Source organism: Carassius auratus, chromosome 13 (genome assembly GCF_003368295.1).
Source record: "Carassius auratus strain Wakin chromosome 13, ASM336829v1, whole genome shotgun sequence".
Taxonomy (NCBI): domain Eukaryota; kingdom Metazoa; phylum Chordata; class Actinopteri; order Cypriniformes; family Cyprinidae; genus Carassius; species Carassius auratus.
Genome location: NC_039255.1, coordinates 20,821,676 through 20,842,461, shown reverse-complemented (window position 1 = coordinate 20,842,461; position 20,786 = coordinate 20,821,676). Strand labels below are relative to the sequence as shown.

The following is a 20,786-nucleotide window of genomic DNA, read 5'->3' as shown; positions in this document are numbered from 1 at the left end:
ATATCACAAACTGCTTTGTTTTGAACTGTCTTACAACAGACACGGAAGAGAAGACAATGCTGAATAAAGTCGTAGTCTTTGCTATTTTTGGACCAAAATGTATTTTCGATGCTTCAAAAAATTCTAAATGACCCTCTGATGTCTTACGGGTTTGAAACAACATGAGGGTAAGTTATTAATGACATCATTTTGCAAATTGGGCTAACTAACCCTAGTAACCGTTTTTTGTTTACAAAAAGTTACAGTCACAGGATTTGTGATTGTCCTTTAGGTTAATCATTTGAAATAGTAAAAACAATATGTTCAAACTTTTGACTACTTTCTTTAATAGCTACATAACACAATACTTCTACTTTTACTTTCAGTACTTGAGTAGTAAATTTTAAAATAGACTACTTGCAATACTTAAGTACAAAAAATGTTGAATACTTTAGTACTTCTACTTAAGTGTGGTGCTTAAAGAGCACTTCAACTTCTACTCAAGTCACTTTTTTGATAGAGCACTTGTACTTTTACTCAAGTATGGGTCTCTAGTACTTTATACATCTCTGAAAATAAAGTGTGATCAAAAAAAAAAAAAAAAAAAAAAAAGACCTTCAGGCTTCAGCAGCGTCCATTATAAAACACTCATGCTTTTAAGCCAAATACATGCTGAAAATAATAATTCTAGACATGACTCATCATAGGGCACCATAGGGGATTTTGAAGTGGGTATACAGAAAGCTGACAGAAAAAGGAGTAGGTATTCATCGTATACCTGCATACACCCTCCACTACACCACTGATATGGAGTATACATGAGACTAGATAATGATCTTTTAACATCAATTTCATGAGACAGTATTAAATCTAATGTATGATTATGACAATGAGTAGGCCCTGACATGTTCTCTATGTCATGATCTGGGTTCCTCTTTCTCTGTCCCCTCTTGTGGTCATCATACACACTCTTTCACTACACCATCACCTTCCTCTAACCTGTTCCCTCTTTTCCCCTGATTCTTACTGCTATTTCTTCCTGCATTCTCTATTGGGATCTTCTACTGAACCTGGCGTGGCTGCCGCACATCCCGTATCCCAGTATTTAGTTTTTCTGCTACTTTTCTGTTAATGCTCAGGGTTTACAAGCGAAGAATTCTGTTTGACTGAAACCTCAGTTTCCGGAGTGGATTTATGTTTCCCATTGATTCTATGACTGTTTCTCATTTTCATTAAAGTGTGCGATTGAGAATCTCGCCTTTTGGTCCTCTATCTCCCACCTAACACTCTAACCCCAATGGAGTTCAGAATTCCAATGCATTTTTTTATTAGTAGTATGGATATTAAAATCACGAACAATTAAGACTTTATCTGCAACCAACACTAACTCAGACAGAAAATCAGCAAAATATTTGATCAAATCTCTATGATGGCCAGTACAAATGTCACTGTACAAATGTTTACCTTACTAACCATTTACTTTACTAACTATTAATAAGCAACAAATTAAGAGTTTACTGAGGCAAAAATCATAGTGAATGGTTTATTAACAGTGAGATTTGGACCATAAAATAAAGTGTGATCAAGAAAAAAAAGGCACTATATACATATTTTTTTCCTTTGCAAAAAGTATGGATATTCTTCAAGAAACCAATCTAGATGGCTAAATGTTAATTAAAAACCCTTTGTTTGCAGTGAACATATAAGCCCTTACACTTTCCAGGATTACACTATTTGATAACTGTAATTGAACACGTTGTTACCACCAAACTAAATACACCCATACTATAGCAAAATGTTCATTCACATTCTTAAAATATTAAAAACAAAGGCCAAAACAGTATCTGCACACACAGCTCTCACTCTCAAAAACCCACTATCCAGTCCAAATCATAGCCAGTGAAACATGTTACACACATTGTAAACAGTGTCACTAAAGATAATTTTGTCAGATATACATGAGTGAATTAACTCTCTGAGTGAAATGTCTAAATACCCAAGTAAATGATGTACTTATGTTATGAAAATTGTTAATATAAGCTACGGGCAGAAAATGTGAGATGTACTTAAAAATTTAATAAATCCAGGAATTGTGGATTGAATCATACATGTAGATTGCATGGAAGTGCGGTGGGATCAGATGTTTTGTGGTAGATCATTTGGATGTGGCCACATAATTTCCGCTGATATTGTCTGAATGACAAATCTTTGCCGAGATGTCATTACCGGCTGTGTGTATTGCCTCAGGAAGTGTTGCTAATATGGATTTCAATCACATACGTTCTATTGCTAGGTGGGAAATAATGCCTCAGTTAGATTGAGGAATGGGCAGTATGATGTTAGACACATGGGAAGGTTGTCATTTCAAATATCTAGTTCTTATATAAAAAATATGTAGACTGAAAAATGTGTAATGTTTTAAAATGGCTGTTCAGTAAAAACAATAATACCAAGTGAGTAAAATGTCTCCTTTTAAATTTTTGCCAATTTGAGCCATCATCTGTCATCTTGGCACAACTCTGTTCATGTTATAACTCTAGAGCAGAGAACGTTCCCAAGGTACCACTACAAAAAATTTTTTTGAAAGAAGTGCTTTCTAAGTTGCATACAAATTAGTAAGCAAATGATTACTGAATTTTGACATTTTACAATGGTGGACGTCGTTGTTTCTGTAGTTAAATAAACAATAAAGCAAGATCGTGGATTAAATGTTTTAATTATTTACTCTTAGCAGTAGCTAAATTGCTGTCCTGTAAGGGTACAAAATTAATTTGTGCCATTTTAATATTTAAGATATCCTATATTGTCAAAATAAAAATGGTTTTGCCCACATTTGTCCCAATGGATGCTTGAGGGTTAATAATAATGATAAACGTATAATAAAAAGTTAATCTATGCTTTGTTGTTTTAAATAATTTCCCAATAACTTTACCAAATGTCAAATATAAAGAAAGAGCAAAAATATAACCTGTTACATTACACAGCTGCAAATCTGATCTTTGGACTATATTCTTAAATCATACTGGGTAACATAGATTATCAAGTTTTGTGATAGACAGAGAGATACGATGGACGATATGAATAATAATAATAATAAAAATAATAATAATAATAATAATAATAATAATAATAATAATAATAAAAAAAACACTTGTTGAATTTCACAAACTATTTCAAGGGGACGCAGGTGTGTTAGAGGAAGTGCAGTTTCTGTAGTTCAGTGTGTTATTGTTTGTGTGCAGGGAGGGAGCGAGCGACAGAAAAAAGGGAGGAGCCGCTGGGATTCGTGACGTCAACCTGGAATGAGGGAGTGAATGTTCCGGGTCAGAAACTGGACGGAGGAGGAAATAAACTCCGGGATAAGAAAAACACGAAATAAACGCAACGAAACAGACATGTGACCGCTTACAAAGAAAGATACGGGACATTTATCAGCCTTACAGTAAAGATGTTGCGAGAAAGGTGAAAAAGCGGAAGGAAAAACTCCAGGGATCAAAGCAGAAGTGGAGCGCGACGTTTTTATTCCATGTTTCAGTGCGCGATACATTTGCGTTGGGGATCGATATATTTGTATCCGACACTAGTTGCTTTGGCGCTCTTTCACTGTTCCTAGTATCTCCCGCTTGTGTGTTTTAGTTTGGATTGCTGTGGCAACTTTTCCAGCAGAACGGATTTATCTAGGGCTAGGATCGCCATCCCGTGATGTTTAACTGTATCCCCCTGTGGCGGTGCAACCGTCACATCGAGTCGATCGATAAGCGCCACTGCTCGCTGCTCTTCGTCCCGGATGAGATCTATCGCTGCAGAGCGAGTTTGGAAGAGCTTTTACTGGACGCCAACCAGCTCCGGGATTTGCCCAAGGTAAGAAGAAGCCAGCCTGTACTGGGACCATTGTTGTTTGAAAAGACTCTTCTCAACTTAATGAATGAGAAGCGTCATGGGCCGCGTCTCAAAACCTAATTCTCGCTCTGCTGCTTCAGCATTTGTGCCGAGGCGCGCTTCAAGTCAGCAGCAGTTTGAGGCAGTAAAGTTGAGACTAATAGTCGTTCAGAAGTTTGGGGCATCAAAGGTGCATTGTGGGACATCGTAGGCGCGTTGGAAGTCATTCATTATTTTTAGGTATCATATAGACATACTCCGAGTCAGCAGCAGTTTTGGCCATCAGGTGTTTTACAAAATTAGCAGCAGGTATCATAGGCATACTTCCATTCAGCAGCGTTTCTGGTCAAACTTCATAATACGAGGCTGCATGATAGACATGTTTAGATTTCTTTGCAGTTTTGGTCGTCTTTCAGCTTTGTTAGTAGTAGCCTATAGGCCTAGTCAGAATCTGAATCCTTTTTGTAGACCGAGCTGTACCCATAACACTCCTGTGACACTAAAGTGCTATGTTTTATGAACCTGTGACTCCCTAAAGTGTATTCTAGTTGGGAAACTCACTGGTATTTGAAACACAACCAGTGTCATTGTGCAGATGGTAGAGAGCATTAGAACTCGGCGAAATGTGGTTGAGAAAAACATTGTGACAATGGCAGGTAACAGTTGGCTCTTCCTGGTGTAGTGGTTAAATATTTGGACAGAGAAATGAAAGGTTCAAACCCACATGAAATTATCTATGAACCGTCACCACGAACAAAACGCTTAATTGTGAAATTGTGAACTGCATTAGTATGCGATATGACATGAATGGGCCACATACAACTGCTTCTGCTTCTTTTTTTAATTTTTTTTTTAATTATATTTTGTTTTTTTTACAATCTTCAACTGTAGTACAACTGTAGCCACTTTTGCCTTTTAGCGACCATTCAGAGCACAGACCCATGCATGAAGCAACAGAGAGCACCTTCAGGAGAACGAATGTGTGGAGGAGAAGACTAGCGGAAACTTTTCAGGCTAATGCTGATTTAAAGGCTCCTCCTAACCATGATGCATTACTGACACAGGACAGCTTCCTCTCCCTCTCGCTGCTGTGCATCCATTTAAAAAGCCTTTTCCTTGTGTAACCTTTACCACAGTAATATTGAAGAAGAACTCTGTCAGAACAGTGAGCAGTGGAGGGCTTTTATAACGGTGTCAGCGGGTTTGTGAAGAGCACACGTTTGCTTTGCTCCCAGTGCGTGTACAGCAGTAAATCCTGCACACAGTGCTGATGGACTGACCACCAGCATTGCTTGCAGTGATGTTCTGGCATTTAATGAATTAAATCTTCCAGATCACAGATGCATTCAAGTGCTGTGCCCAGTGACCACAGTGCATCCAGGACCATCCTATCCTACACCCGTCTAAGGATAATCCTATTTTAGTGAATTCCAGGATACTTTAATCAAAAGTGTCTTTGAAATCAGACATCTAGTCAAAAATTTAATGTAAAATGAAGTTTTTCACACAAGAAGCCAAAGAAAAACAAGGTCAACCACTGTGAACCAGGTGAAATTACATTCATAATTAAACTATTTTTTTTATTTATTTATTTTTTTTTTTTATAAAACTTAAATAGATTAAGTGTCAGGCCTGAAGGTGACCAGTTTATTTATTTATTTTATTCCTAAGAAATACATATCAAAATGTATAAATAAAAGATTTCTGTCCTATTAATAGCATTGGTCTCCACATTTTTTGTATAAATCTTTGCTGGGATATAAAAAACGTTGAAGCTGTTTTATTATGAACATGTGGAAACATGAAACGCCAGTAAATTGGCCGTGTATCAGGCTTTCCCCTCAAGGGCTGAGTGCTTGAACCGAGTGCATTCCGGTTTTTAACCACTTATTGTAAGAAGCTATGTCAACTATTAAATTCAGTTATTCATGTCTGAGCATGTTCATCTTTGATTTTTTTTTAGTAGCTGAGACATCTATTGTCCAATTAATACATTTAATGGAAACTACTTTTAGTTTTACTTTAGTTGTGCACAGTTCATAACCATTCTGTGTTCATTTCCTTGCTTTCATGGTGTTTACAAAAATAGGAGCTTTTGAATAATGTTCTGGCTGCTCTTTTCTGGGCATATGAAAAATAAAGCTTTCACTCAAGCATGAAGATTTAAGAAACCATAAAAGTTTAATAAAGTAGTCCACACAATGCATGTGCTGTATCCCAAGTCTTCTGTAGGCGCACTATAGTTTTCTGTGAGAAACAGATGGAAATTAAATGTGAACATTTTGACACATTTATCCAGTTCCTTATAAAAGCAGCTTGGGGTGGGCCATATGGGAAATTTTTTTTTTGGGGGGGTGGGGGTGTGATGTGGGGGCAGTATCACATCTTATCACAGTCTTTTTTATATTTTTTTTAGACATTAATTTAGATAAAATGATTTTTTCCTCTCCTTTGTACCATGTGTGCCCAGTGTGACTGCTGGGTTATACGCCAAAAGTGTGCGGTTTAGACTGAGCATGAGAACATGCATCTTAAAGCCTGTTTCTCATCAGTTTGTGTGTGAAATCTCTTATCATAGACGTTTTCTGGAATCTGAGACTACTTGTTTGGCCTAAAATGTGAGGAATGCTGTGAGGAGAGTTAATGGTGATGAAAGATGTGTGTAGGGGAACCAGAGGCTGTTGGTCAGAGACAGAGACCGCTTGGATCTGAGGGACCTGATACCAGTCACCGCGCTCTCAGCAAGCACTGCAAAGCATTTTTAATGTTAAAGGGTTCGAGTGTAAGGGTGTGAGATAGGTATTGTCTGCGATAATAATGTCATTGTGTTTGAAGCTGAATTTGTCACTACATCATTTTTTTTTTTTTAAATGGTGCACGCTTTCACCTGGTGTAGATTAAAATTATTGCTGCTGTATTAAAATCAGTATAAGTTGATGTTGTCAGTTATTTTTATTTTTATTTATTTTTAAGTTATATTGTCAGTTACACAATATTGTCAGATTGGCCTAAAAAACTTTGCTTTCTGCCTACTGTTTTATGAATAACATGAATTCAAACATACTACTCTTTTTCTATTATTAGTATTTTTTTTCACCTACTATATAGTTGGCAAGTAAACTGTTTCGGATGATATTCGACGGCTAACCCTAACATAAGCTTCTACTTTAATGAAATGTTGACCCAATGTTTCATTTTGAAAATGTTGAGGTCATTTAATAATTTCTAATATAAGAAAATAGATGTCATCATTAAAAATATCTCTGTGATTTTTTTGCAATTTAGATTATTTTGACCTTGTGGATCTGTTGTGTTAACTTTGTGTTTAACTGTATTTGAATCCAGTCAGGCTACAAATATTGACAGAGGGCTTAAAAAGGTTAATGTAAACTTGTATTTGCTGAAGGGTGGAGGACGGGCTGGTTAACAGGAAGAACAGGTTGAGTGGTCCGCCTGTCTGATAACACGCCAGTGTCGTGATGGTTCTTTGCCCTTGTAGATTTCTAGTTTCATCAGACACCTTTTATAAACAATAGCAGCCATCGCAAAGGAAGTATTGAGATGAATGTGGTGTGAACTTCCGAGTCTATTGTGTGCCATACCTGTTGCACTCTGGGAAGTTTCTGTGTGTCTATAGTATTGTCTAGACAACTTTCTCTTCCTGTGCAGCACTAACGTTTTGATTAGAGAGGGAGAAGAGGGATTGGAAACAAGAAGAGCAGCGTTTCTGTTCTTCTCTATTTGATAATGGCCTGTTTGTTATTCTAGCATAGTTTTCATGTTATTTAATTCCATTCATAACTTGGTTAGCCTGGTTCCTGCAGGTGTGTGAGGTCAAGTGCAGTTGAATAGTTCAGACTGGGGGTAATAGGACCCTAGGCTATGTGGAAAACATGGACAGAATCATGGAATCTAGCTGTAAATATAGATTTTACTTGAATGGAATTTGGCAACTTTTTTTAATCAATCAAAAGTAGTGCTGTATACTTAAAAAGACTGCTGTTGAAAGTGAAGTGGGACGTGTGAATGACAGAGACAGTTTTGTCTACTTCACATACTGAAGTAATTCATCTTTACAAAAGATTCAATAAATCACCGTTATCACAGTTTTTGATCATTTTTTTTATTAAATCTTACGTTCAGACAGATTAAAACAAACATCAAATTACAAAAAAATATAAAATACACACACACAAATATAAATAAATCCAGTTGGAGGGTGCATGAGTTAATGTACACAAATGTCACAGGGCTTGCAAACTTAAAACATCCTTGGTAGCTCTTCAGGGAGGTACTTAATATAACTAGACCAATATAGAAAATCTGATAGCACTTTTAAATGTCAATCAAAATATGTTTTATACACAAATGTCAACAAAAATGAAGGAAGGAATTTCTTTCACTATTTACAGGGTATGTAAAGAATGTAAAAAATGTTTTAGGCAATTTATGACCCATTTTAAGAGCTGCACATAGTGGTGGGCGATATAGCCTCAAAATGATATCACGATATTTCAAAAATATTAGTTATAACAATATTTATGATATATATATATATATATATATATATATATATATATATATATATATATATAATATAAACATGAAACAACGTTTAATTGGTGATTGCAGCTGGCAGTCAGCAGCATTTATTAGTGCAAACACAATGAAGGGTATTTTCCAGTGAGCTACTGTCATCGATGACACACACTACTAATCTGAAGTGTGAATCTAGTGTCATAAGATGACAGCAGCAGCTGTGTGTTTGACTTGAAGCAGACCGATCGCTCTACAGGGCCCTAGCTGGGGTTTGTGGGGCTCCGAAATTGTGTATATAGCACAAATATACAAATTAAACCAAAGTTAAAGATTTTTCATGTTTGTAGGTGTCCAGGTACAGAAACTGAATAATCAAATGTAAATATCATTACATAGTCTTTACTGTATAAATTAAATATAGATTGTTAAAATTACACACACACACACAAAAATGATTTTTCAGTTTTGTTCACTTTACCTGAACAATTCATGTTGAATTAATGCCATTTTGGCTATTTTTCATTTGAACATGATTGTGTCATGTTAATCTGACTTAAAACTGTCACTCGTTGGTTTAACAAAGTTTTCATTTTGAAAGAACATGTTTCAATCAAGTACCTCAAAATAAGTTTTACACTTCCCACCATGCTTTGCACAGGACTGGATAAGGGGAGAGAAATGTTGAAATAAAGTGTTATTTTATGCAGTTTTTAGTAAAATGTGATAAGGATATTTTTTCTTGTCTAATGCTCTATTATGTGGGCATTTTATAAGACTTTATATTGGTGTATTTTGTGCGAGTTACCATTGTGGTGAAGTGTGGAGCTTGTGGTTGGGTTGAGGACCTGGTTAAAAGAAAGTCTAAAAAAAAAGCAGCTTTAATGAGAGTGCTAGTGCATGATGTACACATAGTAACATCTTTAAGCTGCAAACAACTAACATCATGTGTAAAGAAAAGTTATATCTTACTTGCTAATGTTTTTATAACACTTTGGCTAAACTTGCATGGACAGTGGTTCTACATGATGTAAACATATTATCTCTACTCAGATATTTCATGTAGGATGAACTAAAGCAAACTGAGTAAACTCAACTAAAAGTAGACATGTCCTTATAACTTGATTTATTCATGTCCAAATAACATTGTACAAACATGTGGAACCACTATCCATGAAAGAATCATGCTCAGCCAAAGAGTCATTTTTTGAGTGTACAAAGTAATTCAGTAAAGAGCAGTGAGTGGTTTTCTCCCATTTCATTTCTTGGATTATCATTAAGGACACTGACAGCAGCTAGTAAATTAGGAGCGGACACTTTAAGAGTAACACTCCATTTCTTTCCCTAATGTTTACTTGCACTTAAGACATAAATGACCATTTTTTTCGAGGATACTTTCAAGGTGACAATTTTTTATGTATTTGTCTTTTCAAGAGCAAAAAGAGACAAAACTCAGTTTGGTGTTTAAGAGTTGTAGACGCGGCCTTCTGCATGCACATGGTACGCACCGAACAACCGTGCGGCTGCTTTCATGTCTTTTTGTGCTTGAATGTTTAAGGCACGGGAGGAAAACGATGAAGAGCTCACTATTTGCACAGCTCTCCGTTTGCTCAAAACTCTGTTGAGTTTTTCTGCTTCTGTTTGAATGCTTTAAACCGTTTTTAATGTTTAAATTGGCAAGGCTTAAAACACTTGCAATTGATTAGCTTTCATGACGTCTTTTTACGCTGGCGTCAGGAAGTCGGATGAAACCACCAGCCCCCCCTCTCTCCATGTGTGCTCGAATATGCTCTAGAAGATACTTTGATGTCATCAACCCTCTAAGGACACCTTGGACAGATAGGTCTCATGTCAGATACCCGATCCGCAGAAAATGCCTGGATCGGAACCGATACAGATCCCGAGTATCGGATCGATGCATCCCTACAAGCTATGCAATATCGCGTTCATTATTCAAGATGAATCGCCTTCGATAATAAACGCGATATTGTGTAGCTTGTCGGTGATCTACGGCTCTGTCTATTCAATGCTGCTCCATTTGAAAGCAAGTGATGGCGATTTAGCGGTAATCACAGAATCGGATTTAATGACTGTGCGCATAATCATATCGTTAGATATATCGCCCAGCCCTAATTTTCACAGGAAAATACAATAAACAATATCGTTTACATGTACAGTGTCAATTCTCTCTCTCTCTCTCTCTCTCTCTCTCTCTCTCTCTCTCTCTCTCTCTCTCTCTCTCTATGCATGTGTTTGAAACAAAGCAACGGCAAGTCATGCGCCTTCACACTAGAGTTTACGGTACGTCAAACACAGGTACGTTGCACATTTGTTCAGATGAACTGAAGAACTGCGCAGATCATCTGACGGAGAGTGGAACTCTGAAGCACTCAGAACAGAGTGTTCAGCGAGTGATAATATATACTTGCTAAACTTAGCCTCCAAATCTCACACTGGAGAGTAAAATCTGAGAATTTATTAGCCATTGGCTAATATTAGACGTCATTTAGTCTCCCAGAGTGAAGATTTAGTCGCATATGCGAGTGATTTACTCTCATTGAAGCGCTTGCTTCAACACACCTGTTGGGTTTGTTTTGTTGTTGTGAGTGCTAGGGAACATATTTTCACCATACGTCATCGGGTCACTATATCACTGATATCGTGATATGACACTTTTTCTAATCATGTAAAATGTATTATCCTGGACTGTATGATATACCACACCCCTGGCTGCACAAGTAAAATGAACTCTGTATGAGTGATGTTGGACAATTTCTATGATAACATACAGTATTGAGACATAAAATTACATGATTTACATTTCAGATACAGGTTTTCACAAAAACAAAAATCTTATACAACAGCATTTCAGCCCTAAAACCATTTTTATGAAAAGGGATAAATCAAGCATATAAATTATGATGTCAGTTTAAACAGTATAAAGATTGATGTCTTAATTTAGATTTTAAGAAGACAAATTAACTTCTTTCTCATTTACAACTCCATGTGTTTGCTGCTTAAATACATGAGTTGTTATTTGCATTGATTTAACCATGAACAGCAAAAAAGGCTTGTTGGAAGTGCAAATCCATTCTCTACTGTGAGGTGGCACTTTAGGAGCGCTGAAATATTGTGGTTTGCCCGGTAACGGCTGTACACATAGCAGCTCTGCTCTCATAAATGCTGCTTTATCAGGAATTATTGGTCAAATGAAATAAAAATGCCAAGGACTGTCTGAGGACAGTCGGTTCCCTTCAGATACAGTCAAATGAAGACATCTGCACTGCGTTTTCACTTGAAACATGCAGCTCTCATATTTATTCAAAGACATCATTGCTTTTTAAAGTTTAATCCAGCCTTATAGCGGCTCTTGTCTTTCTGTCCGCAACTGTAAGACCTCTTGAAATTATAATTAAGACATTTATTATACCATTTGACATATTTAAAACTTTTTATGGCCTTAAGTTTGATACTACCTAGTTTTGAAGGAACCGCAGGAGTGGTGATGCATTTTGGTAGCCTGACTGGAAAACACAATAGCCCCGGGACATCAAGCTAGCGATTTTGCATGCGTTAGATGACCGTTGTATTATTGTCTTTCTGATTCTCTGGTTATGTTTGATTATTTCCATACAAAAACTCAAAATCAGTGAACTCATAAGGCATTATGTGAAGACTGGCTGACCGATCATTGAGAGGAACACTGTGTCTCTGCTACTCATGCAGATTACCTTTTATTATCGTAATAAGCGTGCATTGCATACTGCTCCATTCAGTTTTGCTGTTTGGCATGAATAGCCATTCCTGTGTGTTCACGTCCTCTCTAGAGACCTAAAGCCAGCAGGTACTGTGATGGAGTCAACTGGTCTCTGATGAATTTAACTGTAAGGCAATGATAAACATCGTAGTGTAACCAGTCTGTAGACACAATCCACACTTTATTCTGTTCCTCACACAAAGCAGTTGTATAACTTTGGTTCGACAGTGTAAATCATCATCCATTTTAGTTTTATAGAAAAGAGCAGCTTGAACATTCTCCTATTGTATTTCCTGAGGAAATACAAGAAAATTATACATATCAGGATTGGAATGACATGAGGGAGATTTTTAATTGATAAATCCATGACACTTTTTTTTCTTCTCAAAATGCAGTATATCCTTTGAAAAGCTATTTTTCATATCGAAACTGATGAAAACGCACAACAAAGCTGATCCACATATGAACTTGGTCAATACTTATCTTATATACAGCCACTGGACTAAAAATCAGTCATCGCTTCCAAAATGAATTCATCGGGTCATCTTGTTAATGCTATAAATTAATTACGATAAAATAAAATGTTATCATGAACAAGAACTTGAACAACATCACATTAGAACACAGAAATTCCAGAATGACATTTTACTTACATTCAACTTCCAAAAGTGCATTCGTCTGTACCAAGTTACATTCATTTAGTTGAACAGAGCTATGTGCTGTCCAAAAACATAAATGGCATTAATAAAAACACTAACACTAAGCTACGCAATATCGTATTCATAAATGAATGTTATTCATCTAATGAACATGATAAGACAGCTTGTCATTGATCTACGGCTCTGTGTATTAAATGCATCTGAATAATTTCCATCTGAAAGAACGTGATGGAGATTTACCGGTACTATTAATCACAGAACTGGCTTTTCCTGATTAATCGTGTGCATGACAATCACATGAGATTTATAATGCAGTCCTTGTTTGTTGTTCACAAAGTACAAAGTAAATGAGGACAACTAGGATGACGGGTGTATTCAAAGCGCCGCCATTACGGTCTAGGGTGCATGGAATGGTGTGCTGTGATTGGTTGAGCGGATATATCGCATTCTGCAAAAAAGGGAGACTGGCGTTTCTCGCGGTTTGGAGAAAAAGGGAGAAAACATGACCTAATTTCACAAAAGGCTTGAATGAATCACCATGCGCTCACTTTCAAAATGAAGATGGCTTTAAAATGCATTGGGTCTGCACTATAAGAGAGCTGTATGGTGTATTGTGCAACAATCACATAATTGTAATAACAAAAATACTGTTCATGATCATTGTTTTAGGTGAGATTAATATATATTTTTGAAAAAATGGTGCCCCTCTACCCCTCATAACAAATAAAAAAATACTACACTATAATTAATTCTACATGAGAAAATGAAGGCTTTAAAAAGATCAGTATCTGTGATCGGATCGGCAGATACTGCTATCTGTGATCAGTGATGAGCCTCAAAAATACTGATCGGAGCACCCCTGTATTGTACTATAATAAACACAAAGAATATTGGATGATATATTTATATCAGCATTTTTTACTACCTAATATTGGTATCACCCCCCCCCCCCCCCCCCAAAAAAAAAAAACGGTGAGGCTCTAACAATCACAGCTGAAGAGATGTTTGTTTGTTTTGGGCTCTGCTGTCTCTCTGACTGTGCTGTTTTATGGGGTGCTTCAAATGCACCTTTTTCCTCTCGTCAGTCATGGTACTCAAAATCAGTACTGTGAATCAGTACAGCCTCAGAATTACCCATAATCCTCCGTAACACTATGTTTGGAATTGGCATATTAGTGTACTTTCGTTACGTTTTCAGCAGTATTTACTGTGCTTTTTTGTATGTAAGGAATAACTGCATTGGCAAAATATGTATTATACATATACTTATTCAAACTGCAGTAGCAATTAATTGGTGTTTCTTACTCTCTTTCAGCCATTTTTCAATTTGACCAAGCTGAGAATACTTGGCCTAAGTGACAATGAGATCCAGCGGCTGCCGGGAGATATTGCTAACTTCAACCAGCTCGTAGAGCTAGACATCTCTCGAAATGGTAAGAAGCCCTTTGGTTTATCAGACCACTGTTTAATTACTTTACTTGTCTGTGAGAGACTTTGGCCTCCCGTGTCTTGTTCTTCCCACACGCTTATTCCAGAAGCTGGGTTTCTGTGCTCCACAATTACATACAACATTTCAGCATCCTTCACAGTTATCCCCAGCCTGGATCGCAGAATCTCCACGCACACATTTCAGTTATTGTTTCAGCTATTTTTACTGTTTTTAATTAAGTGGCATTTTTAAAAGTAGATTTCATGGTTTGTGTGGCATGTATCTTTCTTAAAGTGATATTAAAAAAAAAAAAAAAATATGTCCCCATTTAATCTCCTGCATCTCTTTCTACATTTTTTGGACTTTATTTCTTCTTCTATACAGTATAGAAGATATTTTGCATAAATTGTGCCATATATTTAAAGTGGGTTGAATGTTGTTTGGACTCTGATATAGAAGAAAGAAATGCGTTCTGGTTTGTAGTCGTGAGCATGTATAGCCTACTGTAAATGACTTTTCAGTTTTCATTTCATGGTTTATGCTCTTTTTGTGTTTACACACTGTCTTGCCATGGTTCCTCCCTTATAAATGGACATCATATTAAAGTTGAACTCTGATCTCTCTTAGTTAAAGCACCATTTTTATGGCAAGCACATAAATGATTGAAATACTGGCTTTGTTCCAAACCCCTGTATGCTACCTTGCTTTCTACATAGCTTGGTATCTTGTATAGAAGCATCTGAAATGGAACCTGTAAAGGATTTACAGCAACAAATGCTTCATATTCTACAAGTATAAATGTAATTAAATTTCTTCGTATGGCACTTGATTTTGAACATTAACTTAATAAAGACAAACGTACTGGGAACTACGATGTTGTTAATCAGTGATGCATGCTTTTGTTGAAACCATCAGCCAGCTTTACTTCAACTGAATTTTAAATTAATCATGTTTAACAGTGGAATTCCTGGTTGAAAAACGGAATTATCCGGAAATGTTCAGCAATCAGAGAATCACGATAAGGAAATTGCTGCAGAAGAACACTTAAGTGGCCCGGGCGCTCCAGTGACGCAGTGCAAATTTCCCTCTACTCTCAGAATACTCTGTAATATCACTATTATATATGGTAGACATCTTTAAATCGCAGTTCCTATGGGAAAAATCCATCCGGAACCATGACCTCTATAGCACTCCTTCCTTGAAGAATACTCAACTCACAGCTGATTCCAGTAGAGGGTTGCATTAACATTACACTGACAACGCAGCGCTCTTCTAGTATAAAAATGCATAGCACTTTTAGACTTTTAATGCCATCTTGCATGTTTCTGTAATGGACGCATGCTATGCTAGCTTACAATGTGGTCAAAGGAAAGCATCTTAATATAGGCATATGTTTGAACCCATCATTTTGACAAGAGCAAGGGTTTTATTGTTGTACGTGGATTAAATCTGTTTCTTCTGTTTTTTTTCTCTCTCTCACAGACATTATGGAACTCCCTGAGAGCATTTCATATTGTAAAACCCTCCAAGTAGCAGATTTTAGTGGAAATCCTTTGACAAGGTAATTGTGCATTTCAGCTTTTGTGTGATGTTCTGATCCTGTATAATTGCTGACACGTTTTATAATGAAGAAATGCTGAAAACCAGTCAAATATTTACTAAAGTACTGCTGTTTTCAGATTATCTAAATTAACTACAGTTTTGTTCAGCTTTGCTGCTGTTGCCCTAATTATAATGTTTTGTGAGATAAATATTTATAGTTTGTAGTATAATTAAAAATATATCCCACTTAAATTTGCTTCTGTAGTTATCCTCATTTTTGTTATTAGTTTGTAGTGAAGTTAAGTACTTTTTTTAATCAAAGAGAAGCATATGTACTTTATCTATTTGAAATTCTGAGTAGACTACACTGGCATGTCTTAATTGCATGTCTATTACAGCACAGATACGTTGACAGCATCTCTGCGGTTTATTGACGATATCCTAATAGCTGTGTTGTGCTTGACAGGTCATGCGTTATGCATTAGCACTGGATCCACTTTGGCCCACTTTGCCAATTTGTTCCCCCATTTTGCTGCATGTTAAGCAGTGCTTGAGTGCTTCTGTATTCTCTGTTGTTTTGTATCGCACAACCATATGGTGTAGCTTTAGTTTACTGGCACAACTATCTTGTTAGCAATGATTTGTTTGGTTCAATAGTGAGTGATCATGTTTTGCTGGCATGACCATGTTCATGATTCACTCCTCCATCTGTTCGTTCACCTGTCCGCCAGAGCACTTTCGCAGTAATTCTCTTGTCTTTCCCTGTGCCAACTGTGAGTTATATGTTTGTTTTTGTTTTGTTTCAGGTTGCCAGAAAGCTTTACAGAATTACGCAATTTAACATGCCTTTCCATCAATGACATTGCTTTACAAGTACTTCCAGAAAACATTGGAAAGTAAGTGTTTTTTCTCCTCTTGTTTTCCCAGTTAGTTTTTGTATGTAGACCAGATAGTCTGCTTTTTGTTTGCAGTATTTAGAGGGATACGTTGTCTTGTGATATCAGCAGGGTTTGATCTATGACGACATTCTCAGATGATCTTGTGATCAGTAGATTACAGTTGGAAACTGGGCTGACTTGATTCCCTTTATCCACCCTAGCTGTGAAGTCTGTCTTCTCTGTGTTGCTGTTGTAGGACACTCATGAGCAGCTGAGATGGCTGCAGTAATCGACTAATTATCCCATGACTTGATACGATATTAGAACAAAACCAGTAGTCTAATTTCAGACGATTGATTTCACATTTTCAGATTTTGGTAATAGCATTTATCCTCAGGGAGATTTTTGACTCACAGTCAGAGGTTTCTGGTGAGTACTCCATGACGCAGTTTGTCTCCAGAATGACAGTGTTTCCTAAAAACAGTCCAGCGTTCATGTGAGTGGCTCGGCCTGTTATTCCAGTGGATGTTCATATCACCTCTCACCATTGTCTCTGCAGTAACTTGGACTTCTTTCAGATTGAAATCTGGGAAACGTCTGGGTACCTTTTTTGTTTTCTTTTCCACAGCTTTCTTCATTTCCTGTGTAATTTCCTCTTCCGTGCCTGTCGGCCCTCTATCTCACAGCTCTATGGCAGTCTTTTGCAATCTGAACTTTTAGAAAGTACCTAGAAAAATAATGTAAATTCATGACATGGCAAGGCTAGTCTGTTCATGACCAGTGAGAAGTTAATCGACTGGGAGACTAACTACTGTTAAACATCTTGACAGTATTTAAGTGTTGTTTGTCTCGAACCTTTACTAGTCTGATGTTCATCTTTCACTGTTGCTGGTGTGATGAAATGATTTCTGTATGTCGATTATGGTTGTTTTAATCACACACTAAATGTTAATAAAAATGCAAAAATGTCTCCACATTTCTGCTCCAGTATTCAGTATTTTTGTAATATTTGTTTTTGTGATTTGACACATTATCAAATATGTGATCAATATTATAATTACTATTAAAGAAGTAAGATATTACAGTTTACTTAAAGGAAATGAAGGATATTTTTCTTTCTTTCTTTGCATTGCCATTATTTTCATTATATTAAAAATAAAAATGCAATGGCACTTTTTTGCATGGTAGTATTTGTTGTACTGCCTGTAAAAGAAAGTAAAATATATGAGGGCATTAAGAGAATTGTGGATGAATTTGTACTTGCCTTACCTTAAACACAAGCATAATGCCTGAAAGAGGAAATGTCGCTGGTTTATCTGGCTCAGTGAGGCAGAGATGTTTTCTCAATGAGCAGATATTAGTATAGAGCTCAATTCCAGAGGGTTCTTGTGATCTTTTAGCTGAAATCTCTCCTCATTGCATCCTCTCAGTCAGCATACTATAGTCAGCTCAGTCACACATATGCACATTTGGTTGATCATTTTTTCGATTAGCAAATGAAAACATTAATGTGCAGTAATGAGACACTATGAGTGATTGCAGACAGTTATTACTGCAGAATTCAAAGACTGAAATACTCCATTCGCTGCTGCCTTGAAAACTAATCCTCTTTTTTTTCTCTCCGTTTTCATTTCAGGAGACAAACCTGATTAATGTTTGTGTGACTTTAGCTGTCTGTATAGCCTTGAGCTCCAGACATTTGAAAGCGTGTTGAACTCTTGTCCGTTCTCCGGGTTGATTAAATGTTCGTGGAGTTATAGTGACAAATTGCAGCATTTCCTGTTTTCTAAGTCAAGTCGTCCCTGTGACTGACTGTAGAGGTCAAATCACATTTCTTCTTTCATCTTACTTTTTCCATTTTTGTTTTGAAACCCTTTAACCTTGAAAGCTGTTTGTCTAGAAACGTGAGTGATTTTGTCTCTGAATTACTGGCTTGTGTTCAGTTTGAACAGGGAAGTCCTCTTGCCCTCTGCTTGACTGTTACTTTACTTGGTTTAGTTATTGTTTTTAAAACCAAATCAGGTTTTAAATAGCAGGAAGCCCTGAAATAAATAAACTGAGATGTCACTGCCCCACTTGTGAGGCTCTGAGCAGTGAGCATGCGCTGGAAGATTGTGATTCCTATCTCAGGATGTGTGTTGAGTGTACTTCCCTTCTCTCTGTCAGCGGATAGATGAACTTTATCTCTGTGCATATTATTTTTTTGCCCAAAAACGAGTCGACATTTCTGGTGGAGTTTGCATTGGTTACTTAGAACTTTTGAATAGTAATGTGTCTTGGTTTACACAAAAATATGAAGTAGTACAATTGTTTTCAACATTAATAATAGTCAGGAATGTTTCTTAAGCAGCAAATAAGTATACTAGAATGATTTCTGAAGGATCATGATAGTGAAGACTAGAGTTATTATCCTGAAAATTCAGCTTTGATCACAGGAATAAATTACATTTTTTAAAATATATTTACATTTAAAAGTTATTTTACTTTGTAAAAATATTTCCAAATATTACTCTTCTTACTGTATTTGTGATCAAATAAATACAGCCTTGGTGAGCAGAAGACTTCTTTTAACTTATTTCAAATTCTGACTGTATATGTGCTTATGGTTGAGGCATGATATCATTTAATGATCTTTATGTGGACATGGAGTAAGCTTTGTGTGGTGAATGTTACTCAAAATAAGAAGTACCATCTCTCTTAATGACATGTATGGTGGCCCTGAAATGCAAATTAAATTCAGAAAATACAAAATGATCTACTGCTCAAAATGTGTAATGGTTTAAATATAACATTATACAGTACTTAAGATTGTGCAATGTTTCTATCTTTCATCTAGCCTCTGTCACTTGGTATCACTGGAACTCCGAGAGAACTTGCTGACATTTTTACCAGAGTAAGTGTACGCCTCCTGACGCTGTGTGTGTGTGTGTGTGTGTGTGTGTGTGTAAGGCAAAAGAAAACTCATATGTATTCCATTTATGTTTCTCTCAGGTCTCTGTCTCAGCTTCAGAAACTTGAAGAACTGGATGTTGGAAGCAATGAACTGTATAATTTGGTAAGTGTTGAGAAGATTTTCATGACTAGCTATAAATGGACTAATAACAATAATAATGACTTTGACTGCACAAGGTTTTGTATAAGTCAGCTGTCACGCCGTCTCTGAAACTTTATCAGATTATTGGGCTGAATATGAAGAAGGCATCATGTTTCATCCCAAATTCAAGATGGTTATTTTGCATAAAGACATTGGGTCTCATGAAATATGTACGTAAATTTAGAGTAGGGATGCCACAATGTTAGTTTTGACTACAGTACAGACCAAAAGTTTGGACACACCTTCTCATTCAAAGAGTTTTCTTTATTTTCATGACTATGGAAATTGTAGATTCACACTGAAGGCATCAAAACTATGAATTGACAAATGTGGAATTATATACATAACAAAAAAGTGTGAAACAACTGAAAATATGTCATATTGTAGGTTCTTCAAAGTAGTCACCTTTAGCTTTGATTACTGCTTTGCACACTCTTGGCTTTCTCTTGATGAGCTTCAAGAGGTAGTCACCTGAAATGGTCTTCAACAGTCTTGAAGGAGTTCCCCCGAGAGATGCTTAGCACTTGTTGGCCCTTTTGCCTTTAGTCTGCGGTCCAGCTCACCCCTAAACCATCTCGATTGGGTTCAGGTCCGGTGACTGTGGAGGCCAGGTCATCTGGCGCAGCACCCCATCACTCTCCTTCTTGGTCAAATAGCCCTTGATGCCTTCACTGTGACTCTACAATTTTCATAGTCATGAAAATAAAGAAAACTCTTTGAATGAGAAGGTGTGTCCAAACTTTTGGTCTATACTATATGTGCTAATTGCATAATAAAACAATCACAATTTCTAAGATTATAGATTCATTATTATAGATTTACCTTTTATGCAACAAAAACTCCCTACAAACAAATAGCAACTTTTATATTAATGGTTTTATTGCATCATTCATTAGGACATGCAGTTAAATACTACTGGGGCTCAGAATAATAGTCATCTCTATTAAAAAGGAAAATGGATTACGGACAGTTTTTATTATATGAAATTCCTTCACACAATTTCAGAAGGATACTTTATATGTTACTTTATGTT

At 36.5% G+C, this 20,786-nt stretch overlaps 1 protein-coding gene across 1 annotated transcript in view; it reads left to right on the top strand.

Moving 5' to 3' along the window:
• The first annotated feature begins 3,269 nt into the window (after positions 1–3,269).
• Positions 3,270–20,786, top strand: part of LOC113113008 (leucine-rich repeat-containing protein 1-like) — a 29,807-nt gene continuing 12,290 nt past the window's right edge. Inside the window, exons 1-6 of the mRNA XM_026279091.1 lie at positions 3,270–3,840; positions 14,126–14,243; positions 15,722–15,800; positions 16,588–16,677; positions 19,496–19,552; positions 19,651–19,714. Coding sequence (XP_026134876.1) covers positions 3,682–3,840; positions 14,126–14,243; positions 15,722–15,800; positions 16,588–16,677; positions 19,496–19,552; positions 19,651–19,714 — 567 coding nt within the window. The 5' untranslated portion in view covers positions 3,270–3,681. The remainder of the gene's footprint in view (positions 3,841–14,125; positions 14,244–15,721; positions 15,801–16,587; positions 16,678–19,495; positions 19,553–19,650; positions 19,715–20,786) is intronic.